The sequence below is a fragment of the Salmo trutta genome, chromosome 11 (assembly GCF_901001165.1).
Source record: "Salmo trutta chromosome 11, fSalTru1.1, whole genome shotgun sequence".
Classification (NCBI taxonomy): domain Eukaryota; kingdom Metazoa; phylum Chordata; class Actinopteri; order Salmoniformes; family Salmonidae; genus Salmo; species Salmo trutta.
Window position 1 is genome coordinate 7472678 of NC_042967.1, and position 21224 is coordinate 7493901.

Below are 21224 nucleotides of genomic sequence, written 5' to 3' on the forward strand. Positions count from 1 at the left end.
GAGAGCCTCACACTGGTCCGAAATATGATAAACGGATTGAATTGTTTAACGTCACTGTCTGGCAAGTCCTGACGGACTTTATATCGACAATACGAACGAATTGTTTAATTTACTTGTCCAGCTGCGATGCCATGGACATAACAGCTTTGTATGAGTTATGAAAGTCAGGGATATGATATTGACTTTATTCAGTCAGTTTTACACCATTTATAAACTAGTCAAGCTTGCTCCAATTAAAGCACAGTAAATAGCCTATGCGGCACCACTCCGTGGCTGCATATGAAACGCGAAATAAAACAAACGTGTCAGAAAACAATAGGCTAAGTGGATTTCGACTCGTCGTTACCACATTATGGGACGTGCAAATTCACTCACAGCGACGAGGAAGGAGCATCACGCAGACTGTCAAACCAGCAGTGTTTCCCGGTCATTGCTTACTTTGTGACTGACAGGTGCAGGTCCTATCAACAGAAAACTAGAAGATGCATGTCGTTTATTCTAGCGGGAGTTTTTTTTTCTTCCTGACTAGCCAATTGAAAAGTAGCTGAGTTAATTTTAAGTGAAAAAAAAAGTAGCTGGGTGAAAAATAGTAATCGGCTGTAAAGCTGGCGCTAGTGGAAAAAACACTGTTGTAGACCAATGTTTCCCAACCCTGGTCCTCGAGTACCCCAACAGTACACATTTTTACTGTAGACCTGGACAAACACACCTCATTCAACTCCTTGAGGGCTTGATGATTAGTTGTCAAGTTGAATCAGGTGCGCTTGTCCAGGGTTACAATACAAATGTGTACTGTTGGGGTGCTCAAGGACCAGGGTTGGGAAACAATGCTCCAGACAACCTCTCATTGGGCATTTGTCCAACTCGTCCCATTTTGGAGGTCTGAGCAGAACAGCCTCGAAACAGATGTCCAGCTATAATACAACAGCAATGTCAAATCTGTTCTGTTGTATGGTTTGGAATGTTCCCATGTTGTCAAGAACTTGAGACGGATGAAGTCTTTCAGCAGTGGTTGTCTCAAGAATCGGCCGAATGAAATACAACAGTACGGTTATACAAGAAGACTGGTTGACAAAATGTCACAACAGATCGAGACAATGAATTGCCCACATTCTCAGAATGCCCAGTTTAAACTCATTATGGGCCAATGTCCCAAAGAGGATGAAGTGGAATGAGTATGTGCCTCTATTAGAATGAGATTTTTGTCAGCCTATGTGGACAACTCTCTGGCTAGAGGGTCTCGTACACTCTGATCTGCTATGACCCTGTTGGACATCCATGCCATGAATCTTGCCTAAAATGAATATCTGTTTAATGGACACTTACTGCATACTCTACCGTACTCCGTCTAAATTGACAACTGGTCTGGCCTAGATGGTCACATGCACTTCAACCTTCACATCTAAAGGAGGTTGAGGTTATCTTGAACGTTAGTGCGATCATCAAGGAGAATTGTGAAGTGCGCCTAAATGGAAATGTTCTCTTCTGAAATATAATTTGAGTGGTAGGTGGCATTTGGGACCGACAGGAACTTGAGATGGATACGTGCCCTTGAAGTCCCTGGGTCCAGGCAAATCGAAAGGTCCTTCTTGTGTTCCGTGAATTCACACAGGGTCACACAGGATCCGAATTCACAACCAGGGGTATGAAGACTGCAGCAGACAAACTGTATGGCTCTGTATGACACAGAAATAATATTATATATGTTGTCAGAATCTGCGATTTCAATGGCTTTCTTCCCATGGCAGTCCACCATTTATATAATAAACGGAACTATTTATGATGTTGTACTGGGCATCATTGTAATCCTTGACCATCAAAACATAGGTGTAGACATCACCTTTTCTGTGTTAATGTTTGGTTCCGAAGATTTGACACAAAATACATTTAGTTATGGCAAAATTAAAAACTGCCGTTTTTACGATAGCTCCATATCTGAACATATTAAGGGTCCCAAAGTGTACCAAGTTTCATGCTTTTATGGAAAGGTGAACATATCACCTAAAGTTTGTCAAATATCGACCGGACTACATGGCAGAGCCTGTGGGGCCTATAGCCCCGTTCTCTTCTGAGCATGTGTAACTTTAGATGTGTTAATGATATGGTTAACCAGAATTAGGTCTTGGTCACTTTTTGGATAGTACGCAATAATTCCCTTAATGACTTAGTGATCTTGCGCAAAGATACGATATCATATTCTAACCAGATTCTTGATTTACTGCATTTCCTATTATTTCCTCAATGAAAACAATATCGAACTATAAATAGTATATCAATAAGTTATGCTAAGTGTTACCTTACATCCTTGCCAATTGTAAACAGTGTACAGTAGTGTTGAGCATTGACAGTACCGAACTTAACCTCTTTATCCCCAATCACTCCCTCAGGTGAAGGACATCTCACTGGAGGCCACAGGAGCTTTGTGAAGCCAGCAGGACACAATACATGGAGAGATGACCAACCAATCACTGTTGATGAGGGGAGTGGAACCTCAACCCAGCACGTTATCGTGATAGAGGTTAGTGTCATAGTGTTGCATCAAATTTACAGTACATCAAATGTGGCCAGTTTATTTCAGAAAGGCTCCCTTCGGCTATTCACTTGCCATAGTGGAGCTTGTGAGACTTCCCCACGACATTGTTATCCAATTCAACTCATGTACCGGTAATAACCTCTTCTCTTCATGTGTCAGTCTGGAGATGCAGAGACTGCAGGTCCTGGGGTCAAGATGGAGAGGTCTGAAGGAGAGGAGGACCCACGTCACTGCAGAGACATCCAGGCTGGAGCGCCCCCTGTAGCCACGGAGGGCCTCGCTGCCGCCGCGCCCCAGCCCAGGACCCGAAGCAGCATCATGGAGGTCAGTGGAACGCCGAACGCCGTCCTCAAGTCCGAGACAGACAACGAGACTTTAACTGTAACACACAGGCTCTTACACACAGGATCTGACAACAGATCAGACCCAGAGAGACTTTGTCTGGGGCCACTGGGCTGTCCTCCTGCTTCCGGCTCAGAGTATTTACCGGTATTTCACCATAGCCAGAAGACAGTTCATTCCCGTGGAGATGGTGACGCGTTAGACACTGGTGGTGATGATCCGTCTTGTTCTTACTCTACAGAGATGGACCCTGGCAACATATCCTTGGGTTTAGAGACACAGACTGATCTGTCTAGAGAAGACTGGAACCGGTACAGTAATAGTGTATACTCTGAAGGGTGCCAAGATAAGAAAGGGGAGGGTCTGGTCGTAGATGAGGTGACTGTGAAAGTTGAGAGTGATGCTCCTCTGATATGGAATGCAGAAGAGACTCACTTAAGAGAAGGACACTCTCAGGGCAACAGCAGTGACTTCTTAGACTACAGGGAAAGCTTAGGGACAAATCTAAATGTCCCGACCCACTCCTCTTTACACGTGTTCAGGGATCGCGACCCAGTGTCCACATCGATGGGCCCTTCCGATTTACACAGCCACGTCCTTTTAGATCAAGAATTGAACTCAAACGACAGGGCTAGAGCTCAGGCTCAGGGAGGGGGAGCCACATCAGGCAATAGTAAAGAGAAGCGGTTCCTCTGCATGTTCTGTAACAAAAGCTTCAGCTGCCCCCAGAATGTGGAGATCCACCAGAGGGTCCACACAGGGGAGAAACCCTTCAGCTGTACCCAGTGTCACATGCGCTTCACCCAGGCCGGTACCCTGAAGAGGCACCAGAGGGTCCACACAGGGGAGAAACCCTTCAGCTGTACCCAGTGTCACATGTGCTTCACCCAGGCTGGTCACCTAAAAAGGCACCAGAGGGTCCACACAGGAGAGAAGCCGTTCGCCTGTACACACTGCGGGAAGAGGTTCTCTGAGAGGAGATGCCTCAGGATACACCAGCAGAAAAACCATTCCACTCTATAACATAGAAAGTGTTGGATTCGGGGTTAAACTTGGAACATTGTTATACTCAGAAGTATAGGAACATTAGTTACAAAAGAGACATGAGGGGTCGCCATAATGAAGTTTGGGAGGGGCTGAGTGCAGGGAAAACAACCGCATGTGACAGTACTGGTAAGGGGAGAAACCGTTGAAGGCTCATATCACTTAGTTCCCTGCTTAGCAAGAATGATGCAATGTTTAGCGATAAGGAGGAGACTCCACCCAAAGTGGGGTATGAATACCACCACGGGGGAAGCCACGTCTGTGTCGGAATTTCAGCTGCATCGACCCTTTGGGAAGAATTAAACTTGGTTAAGCTTCTCTAGTGTCCGTGAGTTATTTACTCAAAATTAGAACATAACAAAAGAAACCATTCCACTCGATAGCTTCTGACGTTTAGATCAGACCCTGCATTAAAGGCAGACTCTGCGAGATGACATAGATGCAGAAAGTAAACAGCAGCAGCATTGGGTCAATTTCCACAACAACTAAGAGTGTTGAAGTGCAAGGCCCAGACATTGTAGGATGTGAGCCTAAAAAGTATATTGCATAGTGTTTGTACTGTGTAGGCGTGTTTACCAACTCCAGGCCCCCAACAGTACACATTTTCATTGTAGCCCTGGACAAGCACACCTAATTTAACTCAGAGGGCTTGATGATTAGTTGACAATTTGAATTAATGCTACAATAAAAACATGTGCTGTTGGTGGTACTGGAGGACTGGAGTTGGGAAACACTGGTGTAGGCTATATGATGTTCACACATGCCTAGTTCATTACTTCCATTCAACACGTTTTTCCCCCCCAAGACACTTTAAGAGAAAATGAATGCAGTTTATCAAGTTCATACAGATGTTTAATTGAGACGTGTGTGTGGTTTTCAGATGGTGTATTTCAAACTTGTTTATGTTCAATAAATACCTAAATGGGACTTTATTCTAAGACTTTCATTGAGACTCTCTTTAGTATACATCACATCTGATCTCACCCTATTCTGCATACACCTGACAGCACTTTATAACCAATATACACTTACTAAATATACCTACTGTTCACATCCAAATAGTTTAGTCAGGTTTGTCTGATGGCATGACTTATCATAGCTGACTCATATTTACCCACAACATATTTATGTCCACCATGATGGGTTTAACAACAATGAAGCTATTCTGTAACTACAGTATAGGACTCAAACATAGTGGGGATGGGTAAACACTCCATGTTGAAAGTGTGTTTATTATCTGTGTGTACGTACCTGAGGGAGTGTATGTCTGTGTAATCTGTATCCCTCTTCCAGGAGGAGGAGGGCCAAGAGGTGCAGCTGGTGAAGGATGAGGGGTGTGAGGAGGGTCTGGGGAACCCTGAGGGGACCATGGTCATGGAGGACAACCAGACTACACCTCCTCCTGAACCCACAGAGGAACCAGCTGAGCAGCACAGGACCACACACAGTCTCACTGAGGTGAGCCCACTGTGAACTACTGTCTGAATGGTATTAGGTCAGGGTCTGTATCCACAACGCCTCTCAGAGAAGGAGTGATCTAGGATCAGTTTTGCCTTTTAGATCACAATGAATAAGATTATATGGAAAGATCCTAGATCAGCACTCGTATTCTGAGACTCTTTGTGGATACGAGCCCAAGTCCGGATGAATTTTGTCTTAAGTGTGGGACCATGTCTTTCAATTATCAAACCATTAAAGACTGTCAAGTAATCAAATCAACTAACATGTTTGCATAGTACTCATAGCAATCCCTCATTGCCCAATCAGAAGATGCTCCATAGCAGGATGCTCATATCAGATATCTTGATCCAACATCCTCTCACTCTGTATCTCTTACAGTCAGTAGACATGGAGGATGGGAAGCCTGATGTGCTGATAGTCAAAGAGGAGACAATAGAAGACGAACCAGAAAGCATTGATCTGCTGAGTGGACTAAAGATGGGGGAGCAAGGTAAGGGAGAAATACATATAGCCTACATACAGTAATAGATCTTCAATGAGAATAGTGATGCACCTGGCTATGATTAAAATGAAATCAACACAACTTATGTTTACATACAAAAACACACAATGTATGAACTTGACCTGGTAATTGACAACAAAAAAAAACATGTAGAATTCTGACATGTTTGTAAAGCCCATTTTATAACCTCTTCCTTTAGTTGGTTGGCTGGAGGCTAACAGAGACTGGACGGCCATCTTGGATTCCCAGACCCAGGCGGGTCCAGCCAAGGGTCCAGGGGACAACATCACTGAGAAGGCCAGGACCAGAGGCGACATAGTGGAGGTCAGTGGATGGGACAGTGTCCTCAACTCTGGGCTGGGGAACAACACTGTTAACCACAACCAGAAACAGACAGTCAAACGCAAAACAACATCCAAACTTAGTCTCCATGACAACAGACTGGCTGAGACCAGGGCGAAGCGTAGATTTGGTCTGCGAGGACATGTCCGTATTCGGCAGGCGATGCTCTGTCCTGCTCCTATAGTTGTGATTCAGAGAGACTGATGGGGCCTCAGGTTAACCCCCTAACAGGTGCTGCCTTCAGCCTGCCTTCTATAGGATCTATCAACTGGAACATGGACCCTGAGACAACACAGACACTCCCTGGCCTTCATCCTCATCACACTCTCCTAATGTTAAACCAGACCTCAGACAATGCCAGTGCCTCAACACTAAATGGCTACACAAGCCCATTGACAAATAACAGTAGTAGTAGTAATGCTATCAGCAGATCTGGTGGCAAAGAGAAGCGCTTTCCTTGTTCATTCTGTGGGAAAGCCTGGATATCCACCAAAGGATGCACACGGGGGAGAAGTCATTAGGCTGCCACTTGTGCCGGGCCAGTTTCTCCCACTCCTCCAACCTGAAGTGGTACCAGAGGGTCCACACAAGGGAGAAACCCTACAGCTGCCCCCAGTGTGAGAAGAGGTTCTCCCGTCAGCACCAGCTGAAGATGCACCTGAAGGTCCACACTGGAAAAATGCTGTTCCCCTGTACGCACTGTGGGAAGAGGTTCTCAGAGAGGAGCTACCTCAGGATACACCAGCAGAAAATGCACATGGCCCGTGTATAGAGTATAGTGACATGTAATGTAGTACTAGTTAGTTTGTAGTTAATTCTGTTTGTTTAGGATGTAGTAGGGAACTGGATGAGGTGAACTGAGGAAAGAATGAGTATGATGAGGCAGAGTAGAGGATATGGTGATGGTTGGTGTCCTAAAATGCTTCACTGTTCAAGTGTCATGTTTACGTAATGACCCTTAATGACCCGTTTACGTTTTTCAGGACCCTGTCTTTCAAAGATCATTTGTAAAAAATAACTTCACAGATCTTCATTGTAAAAGGGTTTAAACACTGTTTCACATGCTTGTTAAATGAACCATAAACAATTAATGAACATGCACCTGTGGAACGGTCGTTAAGACACTAACAGCTTATAGACTGTAGGCAATTAAGGTCATAGTTATGAAAACTTTACAATGTCTGTACTGTGAGATGCCTAAGATAGGACGGACAGCTGATCGCCCTCGCAGTGGCAGACCACGTGTAACAACACCTGCACAGGATCGGTTCACCCGAACATCACACCTGCGGGACAGGTACAGGACGGCAACAACAACTACGCGAGTTACACCAGGAACGCACAATCCCTTCATCAGTGCTCAGACTCTCAGCCTATTGCGGACAGAGGCTGGACTGAGGGCTTGTAGGCTTGTTGTAAGGTCCTCTGCAGACATCACCGGCAACAACATCGCCTATGGGCACAAACCCACTGTCGCTGGACCAGACAGGACTGGCAAAAAGTGCTCTTCACTGACGACTCGCGGTTTTGTCTCACCAGGGGTGATGGTCGGATTTGCGTTTATCGTCGAAGGAATGAGCGTTACACTGAGGCCTGTACTCTGGAGCGGGATCGATTTGGAGGTGGAGGGTTCGTCATGGTGTGTCACAGCATCATCGGACTGAGCTTGTTGTCATTGCAGGCAATCTCAACGCTGTGCATTACAGGGAAGACATCCTCCTCCTTCATGTGGTACCCTTCCTGCAGGCTCATCCCGATATGACCCTGCATGACAATGCCAAAAGCCATACTGCTCGTTCTGTGCGTGATTTCCTGCAAGACAGGAATGTCTTGGCCAGCGAAGAGCCCGGATCTCAATCCCATTGAACGTCTGGGACCTGTTGGATCGGAGGGTGAGGGCTAGAGCCATTCCCCCCCCAGAAATGTCCGTGAAATTGCAGGTACCTTGGTGGAAGAGTGGGGTAACATCTCACAGCAAGAACTGGCAAATCTGGTGCATTCCATGAGGAGGAGATGCACTGCAGTACTTAATGCAGCTTAATGCACCAGATACTGACTTACATTTGGTTTTGACCCCCCCCCCTTTATTCAGGGACACATTATTCAATTTCTGTTAGTCACATGTCTGTGGAACTTGTTCAGTTTTACTTGTCACCGGATTAATGCCATTTTGTTTTAATGTGTTATTTTTGTATCATTCCAATGGCTCTATATTGTTAGGTACTTGATTCACATTGTTAGAGATGGGCTTGATTGTGGTTAACAGTTTAGAATGTCATGTTTCTGTGTGTACAGCACAGAGTTTCTTATATAAACCTTTATATGCTCTTCTGTTCAATTTGTGTTTAAAGTCTGCAGTCCATGAAGACCTGCTGATATCTGGTGTTACTGGTGGGAGAGACTGGGCAAGTGAGGTGGCTGGTCAGAAACCCTGGCCCCGGATCCGAACCATGGATCAGGAGCCGTCACTCTTCCTTCCTGAATCGGAACCAGGACCGAACCACGAGGGACAGAGACTCCACCACCACACAGAACACAACCAGTGGACAGGTGGACTGAACAACCTCAGTCCTGGTGGTCATCAGAGAGACAGAGGCTCCAGTCAGGGATCCAGTCTGCAGCCCAGACCCTTCTCTTCACAGTCTCAGTGCAGGGATGGAGCAGGGCCTGGGGCTGATAGAGATAGGAACAGGAGGGTCTATGATACAAACACCACAGTATCTATGGTGAATAGAGCAGGTCACCCTGGGCTTCAGCCTTCACAGATAGTGGTGGGAGACCCCCCAGGTGGTGGTCTGTCTTCTCCTTCAGGGTCCCGTCTAATGCCTGGTGGAGTCTGGGTTCATAGAAGGCCTGGGCCTGAATCTGGGTCTAGCCTTCCTCAGCTACCTCATAGTTACCCCACCAATACAGACAGGGTCAGGATGGGCGTTCACAACGAGACGTACCGAGCCTATAACACATCACACAATCCCAACAACACCCAAACAATGGCTAGAGGTCAAGCAGGGAGCTCAAACACTGACCACCTGAGGGTGGTGGCTCCTGCTTCTACCTCCTCTGGTGTCATTGGGTCACATGGGAGGCCGAGCGTTAGGACGGACGCCGACAAGCCGTATGCCTGCCCCACATGTGGGAAGCTCTTTGCTAAGACAAAATATATGAAGCAGCACCAGACCGTTCACACCAAGGAGAGGCCCTTCAAGTGCAAACTATGTTACAAGAGCTTCTCCTTCTTGAGTTACCTCATCAGACATAGGCGTGTCCACAACAGGGAGAAATCGTAGCTCTTCTTTAGCTGAAATATTATAGTTATCATTAAGTGTACTGGGGTCAACGTTTTTGGGGGATTACTGGGTCCTTTAGTTGATCATCTGGGGATGCTCACATGATACAGGCTTGTTGTTTGGTGTGCTGGCATAGCCAAAAAAAACGGACATTACTGAAATTAGCAAAAAACAAATTTGTTTTCATGAATTTTTACAATACCCTACATTTTTTGGACTTTGTACCTGTGGAACCTAGTGGAAACCCTTTAAAGCTCGGTCCTTGCTATCTGGAATCCTTGGGATGTTACACACAACACCCCCCCCTTCTGAATTTGGTTTTGCCTTTTGTTCTATTCATAACAAATGAGTTATAACACCTTTAACACATTATTTGGCATAGTCATAGTTCCTTTATGTACTAAAAAGGTGATAAAATCTGTTAATAAATGAGAAATCATTTCCTTTGGATAAAGTTTACAATTTATTTGCTTGTTTATCATTTAGAATTTAACATGACTTTAGTTTCATTGGCTTCCTTCGGGAGGGGGGGGGATTCATGAAAACTTTGTTTTTTGCTCATTTAAGTTTGGGGGTTAAGATGCATTGTAGAAATAGGGGTTTAGCCATAATTATGACTTTGTGGCTGTGGAAACTAGTGACGACCGCTTTAATGACACTGATCATGAATAGGAGGTTTGATGTGTAGTGTGGGCATTGGGATGGGTGGAAGAAGTGGGGCCTAAAAAGGGTAATTGTGTGTTCAGACTCTGCTACTAGCCTGGTCGTGCTGAGAGAAGGTTAGTCAAAAGGCACGCCCAGACCTGATGACAGCTGTTGATGGCACTTTATAGGGTGGGGCAGAACGGGAGTAAGATACGTTTTCTGTGGGTCCCAGCTCATGTTGAGTTAGGGAGTAATGAGGCAGCAGATAAGGTAGCGAAAGCATCTGTGAAGAAGGAGGCGGTGCATATGCTGGTCCCATTAGGGGGGGATGGAATGTACGAGCATCATAGCAGAGGGGTTGACCCAGGAGTGGCAATGTGAGAGGAGCAGGGAAGGAAGTTTCTCTATCCAGAATTCTGAGAGGGAGGTCGGGTATCTGGGGTGTGAAAGGAGGGGTGAGGTTCTGTTGACAAGGCTGAGGTTGGGTCATTGTGGATTGGCTAGTGGGTTATAGTTAGTGGGGAAACACCCAGATGGGAAGTGTGAGGAATGTGGTGAGGTAGAGATTGAAGTATTTCCTGTTATATTGCTGGTGGTAAGCTGAGGATAGGAGGCCATTTTTCTGCGAGCTGACTGTTGTGTAACCGCATTTTCGCCTGTAACAATTTTGAGCTAGCACTTTGACGTCTGATGTAAAAAGGGCTTTATAAATACATTTGATTGATTGAGCTCAAATGATAGGCAGATCGAAATAACAAGGAAGCTGTTGTCCTTTCTCTATTCTACCGGCTTGCACCTACTGGTGTGAGGCTATTAGATATTTAAATGTGTAATTTGCACTCTGACCTGAGAAATGCAGCGATACAGCGTCTAGTCTGCCGGAAATGCACAAGAAGAAGGTTTGATGTGTAATGGAGCAGTATCATATTTCAAAGAACAGCACACATACCTTTTCATTTACCCACACCCTTTGAGCTATGATTCCAACCAATAAGATCCTTTCTCTTCAGTGTAAACAGAAGTGAGGTTGTGACTCATAGGCGCAAGATGGCGCAAGCAGGAGGAGGTGTGGATCATAAAGAGAGAGGACTCTTCTTTGTATCTGTGTCATTATGGCGTCTGACAGCATGGAAAACAGAGCAAAGCAGAGTTAGGAAAGATAACGTCCAGTTCTGTGTATGTCCCCTCGTCTTATAGGAGAACGTTTGTTGAAGAGGAGCGGAAACAAGTTGCCAAATCAGAGTAATCCATTTGAGATATCCAGACTGGTGGAAAGAGTGATGGTAAAGTGAATGCTGTGTGGATTATGAGAAGTGGACTTGTTCTGATTTCTTGTACTTCAGAGGAACAGAAGGAGCGTGTGTTGTGTTACCCGATTCGAGAAGGTTGCCATGTCATGCGTGGCTATTCGGAGCAGGGCACCCCTCAAGGGGGTAATATCTGGCGTCCACAGGAGGCTGCGGTGGGGATAACCGCTCATAAATGGCTGGAACGGAGCAAATGGAATGGCAAACATGGAAACTGAGTTTGATAGCATTCCACTGATGCCGCTCCAGCCATTACCACAAGCCCGTTCTGCCCAATTAAGGTGCCACCAACCTCCTGTGCTAGAGTCTTGTGGGAAATCGATGTTGCAGAAATAAAAGTTATCCATGGAGTGATTGATGCACGTCGGATGAATCGTGTGGTGAATGGAGTTTCTTTTTTTAAACGAGTCCATCCGTACCCAAGTGCAGTTGGGGAATATGAATTACCATGTCAGAGGGTTTATCCAAAGACCCATGCGATGTAATCACTGTAGAGGTTATGGACATGTGGAAAGTGTCTGCAGAAGGGAAAATTCGAGATGTCCATGTTGTGGAAGAGATCATCTCATGTGTTGTAAAAGTGAGGAGCACGTAAAGTGTTGCAATTGTGGTGGGGATCATGAAGCGACATCTTAAGAATGGCCGACGAGGGTGGAAGAGGATGAGGTGGCTGAAGTCATTTCATATGAAACAGCTGTAAAAAGGATTGAGGGATCTAATGGTCCTGAAGAGCCTATGGTGGTGAATAGGCCTTCTCTGCAGGCGGCAGGGGTCGCCAGACATTTTACATGTCAAGAAGGTGGACTTTGAGGCCTTTATAACTATGGTGGTTAACGGCACTGCCAAAGTGGAGAGGAAGTCCAGGATCATTGTGGATGTGGCAGAGCAGTTCCTGGGACTGGAAGACTTCTCAGCGGAGGAGATGCATGGAGTATTGTCACGAGCCATACCACCCTCTCAGGCCCTAGAGCCTGAGAAGGGAGATATGAAGCTGAAGGATGGAAGTAGTGAGCTTTGTTTTTGTTCATGTATTATTTTTTGTTGTGTGGATTAAGTTAGTTTTCCTACATCACATATGGATTTTGTTTTTTCAAACCCGTCCAGTTGGTGGCAGCAACACCTTACTGGGAAAAAAAACCCATAGAAGAAGTAGTAGTAGTAAACGGAAGTGAAGACTCAATGTAGGAAGATGTCGGAAGCGGATGTTTTGTTTGAAACTGATGGCGTTGGATGAAGTGGTGTCCGTGAGAATAACAAGAATTGGGCTTATTTTGTTTGTGTGTGTCCGGAGCAGACGGCGCGTGCTTTGCAACTCAAAAATATATTATCGGATTGGAATGTGCCGCGTGTGGATCTTCAAAGCAGGGCGCCTATCAAGGGGGTTATCTCTGGGGTGGCACTAGAAGTGAAATCAAAAGAGATCACTGAAGAAGTAAATGGAATGGTTGGTGCACGCCGACTGACCTGCACGGTGGATGGATTGAGGAAGCCCACTCCATCCATTCTATTGTTCTTTGAAGAAGAGTCTCCCTTCTCACATATTTGGGTTATGTAAGAGCCTTTGTGCCCAAACACATGCAGTGTGATAAATGCAAAATATTTGGATGTAAGTGTACACTACCGGTCAAAAGTTTTAGAACACCTACTCATTCAAGGGTTTTTCTTTATTTTTACTATTTTCTACATTGTAGAATAATAGTGAAGACATCAACTATGAAATAACACACATGGAATCATGCAGTAACCAAAAAAAAAAGTGTTAAACAAATCAAAATATACACTACCTTTCAAAAGTTTGGGGTCACTTAGAAATGTGCTTGTTTTTGAAAATCATTTTTTTGTCCATTTAAAATAACAAATTGATCAGAAATACAGTGTAGACATTGTTAATGACTATTGTAGCTGGAAATGGCAGATTTTTAATGGAATATCTACGTAGGCGTACAGAGGCCCATTATCAGCAACCATCACTCCTGTGTTCCAATGCACGTTGTGTTAGCTAATCAAAGTTTATAATTTTAAAAGACTAATTGATGATTAGAAAACCCTTTTGCAATTATGTAAGCACAGCTGAAAACTGTTGTCCTGATTTAAAGAAGCAATAAAACTGGCCTTCTTTAGACTAGTTGAGCATCTGGAGCATCAGAATTTGTGGGTTTGATTACAGGCTCAAAATGGCCAGAAACAAATAACTTTCTTCTGAAACTCGTCAGTCTATTCTTGTTCTGAGAAATGAAGGCTATTCCGTGTGAGAAATTGCCAAGAAACTGAAGATCTCGTACAACTCCCTTCACAGAACAGCGCAAACTGGCTCTAACCAGAATAGAAAGAGTGGGAGGCCCCGGTGCACAACTGAGCAAGAGGACAAGTACATTAGTGTCTAGTTTGAGAAACAGACGCCTCACAAGTCCTCAACTGGCAGCTTCATTAAATAGTACCCGCAAAACACGCCTCAACGTCAACAGTGAAGAGGCGACTCTGGGATGCTGGACTTCTAGACATGATTCCATATGTGTTATTTCATAGTTTTAATGTCTTTACTATTATTCTACAATGTAGAAAATAGTAAAAATAAATAACCCTTGAATGAGTAGGTGTTCTAAAACTTTTGACCGGTAGTGTATGTAGACGGGATGAGTTTCAAAAAATGATATGCCAGATGGTTAAATGCTGCAATTGTGGTGGCGAACATGCGCCCAAATTCTTGAATTGCCCCATTAGGGTGAAGGAGACAGAGGTGGCAAAAATAGGGCTGTCAGGGAGAAGGGAGTAACGTTTTAGAAACAATGGTAGTTCGATTAGAGACACTAGTGAATGTTCCTCGCCAACAGAGAGATCCTTACATGTTAAACGGTGACTTGCAATGGTTATAAACTCCACAGGGCAAACAGAAAGAAAAATCAAAGAAAATAGTAATCATTGAGTGCGGCTCAACGTTTTTTGGGGGACTTACAGCAGAGACATTACAAGTAATCCTGTCAATGAATGTTCCTCTCTCACAGGCCCCTGAGCCTGTGTAGGAATGCGATTTGGACTATGATTGAAGGAGTGGGATGGGGTTTTGATTTATTTCACTTTTTGTATGTCGTCGTCACCCTCCGTCCCATTTGGTGGACGCCAGATGCAGTGAGAGGCTAGAGAGGCTCAGAGATATAGAATCAGTCAGGATGTTTCGTATGCAGAGGATCTAAGACAGATTGGTGTGACTACAGTGCGGAATGTTGGAGCGTCCATGGCTGCTCCTGTACTACCGTAAGTGGACCTTATGTTGGGGTTGGTGTTTCTGCTGGTCCTGGCATGGTTTCTAGACCTGTTCAGAAATCTTGCGCTCATGAATGTGCTCTGTCAAAGGACATTTTGATAGTGACAAAAGTTAACCTTACCAATGAAAGCTATGACATTATCAACACGACTCGGGTTTTGGAAAGCAATAATGCTAGGTTGAAGGTTGTGGCTACAGCAAAATAGTTATTGGGGTTAACAGATACTGTTGAAATGGTTGTAGATATGCTGAATAATCCTACGGGTGGATTGTTTCAGAATGATATACAGTTTAATGGGTTGGGGGCTTGGGAGGGTTAGTAGGGCTTTTTCCCCCAGTCATTTTTTCTTAGTAGCGCATAATTAGGGAGACCGTGATTGATGCACACTCCAGCACAGTAGGTGGCGGCATGCACCTTTAAACGTTTGTTTGCGGACGGCAACGATATCATAGAAGACTAAGTAAGATGAACGGAAGTGAACAGTGACCAAGAACTATTTCCACGTTAAGAGTTTTTATTGTTAATATTTAGATGTGTATTACCACCCTGGAACGCAATATGACTTAACTGCACAGCATCACATACTTAACCCATGTAGTTTTTAATTCGCGTTGGAGACAGGACTTGGTACATATGTTATCTAGGTAACGCTAGCTTGCTAGCTGCTAACAATGGCCGGTAACTCTAACGGTATGGTATTTCACACTCAAATAGCCTCCATCATGGAGGTGTTAGCGAATGCAGCCGTGGCAGAGATCTGTAAACTCGTAGACGACGACTATGCAGTGTTTCGTTTGGAAATAACTCAAAGCCAGAAAGAAAACAGGACATTGCGGAGGAAACTACTGGAACTGAAGGTGACACGGGAGCGCGCAGAGAGGACAACGCGAGAGCGCGCCCTCACCAGTCGTCCCAGTGTCAAGATCCTCGACCGATACAGAGGAATGGCAAGAGGTACATTTTCCAGAAGGCTGCATTCATATATACGGCAGTGCCTTTCGCCCCCTTGCCCTATGCAAATGGATTCAGATGTGTTACCCAGAATTTGGTATTGGTCCGTTTTTGGATTGCACGCAATAATTCCCCACTATCTTGTGCAAAGACACTATCATATTCTAAACAGATTCTTGATTTATTGCATTTCCTATTATTTACTCATTGAAAACAATGTGATACATGGAACATAATACATCAATCAATAAATAGTATATCAAGAAGTTATGTGAAGTGTTACTTTACATCCTTGCCAATTGCAGACTGCCAATGGTGTATAATATACCATTGAGCATTGAGAGTAGCTAACGCCAGGGTTTCCCAAACTCAGTCCTTGGGGTGCACGTTTTGTTTTTTGACCTAATACTACACAACTTATTCAAATTATCAAAGCTTGATGATTAGTTGATTATTTGAATCAGCTGTGTAGTGTTAGGGCAAAACCCAAAATGTGCATCCCTTTGGGGTCCTGAGGATGGAGTTTGGGAAACCCAGAGTTAACCTAACCACCTCTTTTCCCCCAATCACTCTCTCAGGTGAAGGACATGTCACTGGAGGCCACAGGAGCTTTGTGAAGCCAGCGGGACAGAATACATGGAGAGATGACCAACCAATCACTGTTGATGAGGGGAGTGGAACCTCAACCCAGCATGTTATTGTGATAGAGGTTAGTGTAATAGTGTTACATAAAAATGTGTTACTTTATAAATTAAATGCCTGTTTATTTCGGAAAGGCTCCTCTCAGCTATTCACTTGCTTACATGTACATCCTAGTTTATCTGCCGTAGGGGAGCTTGTGAGACTTCCTTACAGCATTTATCAAATTCTACTCATGTACCGGTAATAACCACCTCTCTTCTTGTGTCAGTCTGCAGATGCAGAGGCTGCTGGTCCTGAGGTCAAGCAGGAGAGGTCTGAAGGTGAGGAGGACCCATGGCACAACAGAGACATCCAGACTGTAGCACCCCCTGTAGCCACAGAGGACCCCACCACCACCCCAGTACAGCCCAGGACCAGACGCAGCATCACGGAGGTCAGTGGAACCCCGAACTCCATCCTCAAGTCAGAGACAGACACCAAGACTTTAACTGTACACACAGGATCTGACCACAGGTCAGACCCAGAGAGACTGGGGCTGAGGAGACCGGGCTGTCCTCCTGCTCCCGGCTCAGAGTATTTACCGGTATTTCAACAAATCCAGAAGATGGTTCATTCCCATGGAGATGGTAATGCGTTAGACACTGAAGTTGATGATCTGTCTTGTTCTTACACTACAGAGATGGACCCTGGCAACATATCCTTGGATTTAGAGAGACAGACTGATCAGTCAAAATGGGACTGGAATCAGTACAGTAGTAGTGTATACTCTGAAGGGTGCCTAGATAAGAAAGGGGAGGTTATAGTGGTAGATGAAGTGACTGTGAAAGTGGAGAGGGATGTTCCTCCCACATGGAATGCAGATAGTCACCAAGGAGACGGACACTCACAGGGCAGAGACTTCTTAGATTACAGGGAAAGCTTAGAGACAAATCCAAATGTCATGACTCACTCCCCTTTACACTCGCTCAGGGATTGCGACCTAGTGTCCACATCGATGGGGCATTCCGATTCACACCTTTTCGATCAGGTATTGAACTCAAACGACAGGGCTAGAGCCCAGGCTCAGGGAGGGGGAGCCACATCAGGCAATAGTAAAGAGAAACGGTTCCTCTGCATGTTCTGTAACAAAGGCTTCAGCTGCCTCCAGAAGGTGGAGATCCACCAGAGGGTCCACACAGGGGAGAAACCTTACAGCTGTAACCAGTGTGAGAAGAGGTTCTCCCGTCAGGACCACCTGAAAAGGCACCAGAGGGTCCACACAGGGGAGAAACCCTACAGCTGTACCCAGTGTCACATGCGCTTCGCCCAGGCTGGTCATCTGAAGATGCACCTGAAGGTCCACACGGGAGAAAGGCAGTTTGCTTGTACGCACTGCGGGAAGAGGTTCTTAGAGAGGAGCTACCTCAAGATACACCAGCAGAAAAAACATTCCACTCTATAAAATAGAAAGTAACCATTCCACTTGATAGCTTCTGGCGTTTCGATCAAATCCTGCATTTAAGACAAAGATAAATTTTCATCAGAAATTTGGGATAATGAGAGTAACAAATTTCAGTGTTGAATATTCCTGGGTAGGATATTGCATCCAGACGTGTGAGATATATAAGTTTGTTTCATATTGTTTGTGCTGTGTAGGCTATATGGCGGTCACAAATTTTCCCAAGACACTTAATGAGAAAATATATTCCGTTCATCAAGTTCATACTGATTTTTAGTTGAGACACGTGTATGTGTGGTTTTCATATGGTGTATTCAGCTCTTGTTTGTTTAATAAACACAAAATGGGACTTTTCATTCCAAGACTTTCATTGAGACTCTTTAGACCCACACATTAAAAAGCACCTACTGTACAAGTCAAAATACTTTAGTCAGGTTTGTCTGATGACTTTTGTTTTATAATTTCTGACTTGTTTTTACCCACAACATCATATTTATGTTCTCCATGATGGGTTTAACAACAATTTAAGTAATTCTGTAACTACGGTATAGGACTCAAAGGGAGGAGGTCAGAGACCTGGCAGTGATTGTGGACATGATCGTGGACTACAGGAAAAGGAGGGCCGAGCGCGCCCCCATTCTCATCGACGAGGCTGTAGTGGAGCAGGTTGAGAGCTTCAAGTTCCTTGGTGTCCAAATCACCAACAAACTATCATGGTCCAAACATACAAAGACAGTTGTGAAGAGGGCACGACAATGCCTATTCCCCCTCAAGAGACTGAAAGGATTTGTCATGGCTCCTCAGATCCTCAAAAATGTCTACAGCTGCACCATCGAGAGCATCCTAACTGGTTGCATCACCGCCTGGCATGGCAACTGCTTGGCCTCTGACCGCAAGGCTTTATAGAGGGGATTGCGTACGGCCCAGTACATCACTGGGGCCAAGCTTCCTGCCATGTAGGACCCCTAAACCAGGCTGTGTCAGAGGAATGCCCTAAAAATGGTCAGACTCCAGCCACCCTAGTCGTAGACTGTTCTCTCTGCTGCCGCAGAGCAAGCGGTACCGGAGTGCCAAGTCTAGGTCCAAAAGGCTTCTTAACAGCTTCTACCCCCAAGCCATAAGCCTGCTGAACAGCTAATCAAATGGATACCCGGACACACACTTTTTTTTACGCTGCTGCTAATCGCTGTTTATTATTTATGCATAGTCACTTCACCCCTACCTACATATTACCTCAACTAACCTGAACCCCCGCATGTTGACTCGGTACCGGTACCCCCTGTATATAGCCTCGTTATTTTGTTGCTCTTTTATTTTGAAAATATTTAGCTTAACTGTATTGTTGGTTAAGGTCTTGTAAGTAAGCATCAAATATAATTTGATTTGAAACAATGGGGGGATGGTTAAACACTGTTTTACATTATAGTCCTTTGGCAGACACTCTTATCCAGAGCGATTTACAGTAGTGAGTGCATACATTTTCATACCTTTTTTGTACTGGTCCCCCGCGGGAATCAACCCACAACCCTGGCGTTGCATGCGCCATGCTCTACCAACTGAGCCACACGGGACGCCATGTTGAAAGTGTGTTATCTCTGTACACGTGTGTACATACCTGAGGGCGTGTGTAATCTGTATCAGCTATCTCTTCCAGGAGGAGGGTCTAGAGGTGCTGCTGGTGACGGAGGGGTGTGAGGAGGGTCTGGGGAACCCTGAGGGGACCATGGTCATGGAGGACAACCAGACTACACCTCCTCCTGAACCCACAGAGGAACCAGCTGAGCAGCACAGGACCACACACAGTCTCACTGAGGTGAGCCCACTGTAAACTACTGTCTGAATGGTATTAGGTCAGGGCCTGTATCCACAAAGCCTCTCAGAGTAGGAGTGCGGATCTAGGATCAGTTTAGCCTTTTAGGTCATAATGAATGAGACTTTTGTGAGGGTATTTTGAAGTTAAACCTTACTAATGCTTATGTACTGAAATATGTCTTTAAGCCTAGGCTTTGGGCTTGAGATTGTCAAAGAAACTAACTCATATAAAATAGAAAAGTGTGCGTGCATTAATAAGAGGCCTGTTCTAACTGTGTAGCATGACCCCGTGATATCTGGGTGCTCAGCCAAGAGCTGACAGAAACTAACTGGTTCCTCTTAGCTAAACTGGAGACAGGGAAAAGTGGTATCTTCTGCACACAAGTCATAGAGCTATTGTTCTGTTTGGAGCCTGTTTCTGGGTGAGAGATTCATGTTTTGTGTGTGTGACCAGGTCGACCGTACATCATCTGGGCTGACAGTCAAAGGTCGCTTGCTTGCCCAACTTGGGGGAATTGTTGAGCTACTCTTAGATGGAGTATATCTGGAGTGACTTCCTGTCATTCTGGCTGGTATTGTACTCACTCAGTTGCGACAGACTGAGACAACCTTTTCACCCAGTTGTCTCCCCTCACACACATACATAGGGTCACGTGTTCTGCAGATGCTTGCATGGGGTAGCTTGACTATATAAATGCTCCTGTATACTTTGTACAGAAGGCTCTCACTCCATCTCACCTGCGTGGGTGGTGCGACCAGCCTCCTCATTATAATACGTTTTTAATAAAAGTAATACCTTGATTGATTATTGATTTTGCCTCTCCTCATTATTAGTTAAAGGTAGAATTTCCACCACACTATGTAGACTGGTGGGGACCTGATCCTCAATCAGAACTTCTACACTGAGACGCTTTGTGGATACGGGCCCAGGTCTTGATTCATTTTGTCTTAATTGTGGGACCATGTATTTGAGTTATCAAACCATTAGAGTGTCAAGTAATCAAATCAACTAACACGTTTGCATAGTACTCACAGCAATCCCTCATTGCCCAATCAGAAGATGATCCATAGCAGGATGATCATATCAGATTTCTTGATCCAACATCCTCTCACTCTGTATCTCTTACAGTCAGTAGACATGGAGGATGGGAAGCCTGATCTGCTGCTAGTCAAAGAGGAGACAATAGAAGATGAACCAGAGAGCATTGATCTGCTAAGTGGAGTAAAGATGGGGGAGCAAGGTAAGGGAGAAATACATATAGCCTACATACAGTAATATGTCTTCAATGGGAATAGTGATGGATCTGGCTATTATTTTCTCTTCATTCATAAAATGTAATCAATACAACTTATGTTTACATACTAAAACACACAATTTATGAACTTGACCAGGTAATTGACTCAAATTCCATTGGGCCCGTGGGACGACATCACTGAGCAAGCCAGGACCAAAGGCAACATAGTGGAGGTCAGTGGATGGGACGGCGTCCTCAACTGTTAACCGCAACTAGAAACAGACAGTCGAACACAAAACGACAACCGAACTTAGTCACCATGACAACAGGGTGAAGCATAGATGTGGTCTGTGGGGACGGTATACGGCGGGAGAGAACAGATTTGGCTAGAGATGTTTCGTCCTGCTCCTATAGTTGTGA

General features: G+C 44.9%; 2 protein-coding genes across 2 annotated transcripts; both read left to right on the forward strand.

The window, feature by feature from the left end:
- Positions 1–2472: 2472 nt before the first annotated feature.
- LOC115201897 (zinc finger protein 184-like) lies at positions 2473–4857 on the forward strand. Its single transcript, XM_029765779.1, has 2 exons — positions 2473–2518; positions 2693–4857. Exon 2 carries the CDS (start codon positions 2729–2731, stop codon positions 3896–3898), a length of 1170 nt encoding a protein of 389 aa, XP_029621639.1. The 5' UTR covers positions 2473–2518; positions 2693–2728; the 3' UTR covers positions 3899–4857.
- A 469-nt stretch (positions 4858–5326) lies between these two features.
- LOC115201898 (ichor-like) lies at positions 5327–12783 on the forward strand. The gene is made up of 4 exons (XM_029765780.1): positions 5327–5377; positions 5759–5870; positions 6082–6206; positions 8576–12783. The coding sequence occupies exons 2-4, from the start codon at positions 5768–5770 to the stop codon at positions 9509–9511; spliced, it is 1164 nt and encodes a 387-aa protein (XP_029621640.1). The 5' UTR covers positions 5327–5377; positions 5759–5767; the 3' UTR covers positions 9512–12783.
- The last annotated feature ends 8441 nt before the right edge of the window (positions 12784–21224 follow it).

Coding starts and splice junctions, on each gene's coding strand:
- LOC115201897 (XM_029765779.1), top strand. CDS start 2,729: ATGGAGAGGTCTGAAGGAGAGGAGGACCCACGTCACTGCAGAGACATC.
- LOC115201898 (XM_029765780.1), top strand. CDS start 5,768: ATGGAGGATGGGAAGCCTGATGTGCTGATAGTCAAAGAGGAGACAATA. Junction 5,871..6,081: donor ACTAAAGATGGGGGAGCAAG/GTAAGGGAGAAA, acceptor CTCTTCCTTTAG/TTGGTTGGCTGGAGGCTAAC. Junction 6,207..8,575: donor CCAGAGGCGACATAGTGGAG/GTCAGTGGATGG, acceptor TTGTGTTTAAAG/TCTGCAGTCCATGAAGACCT.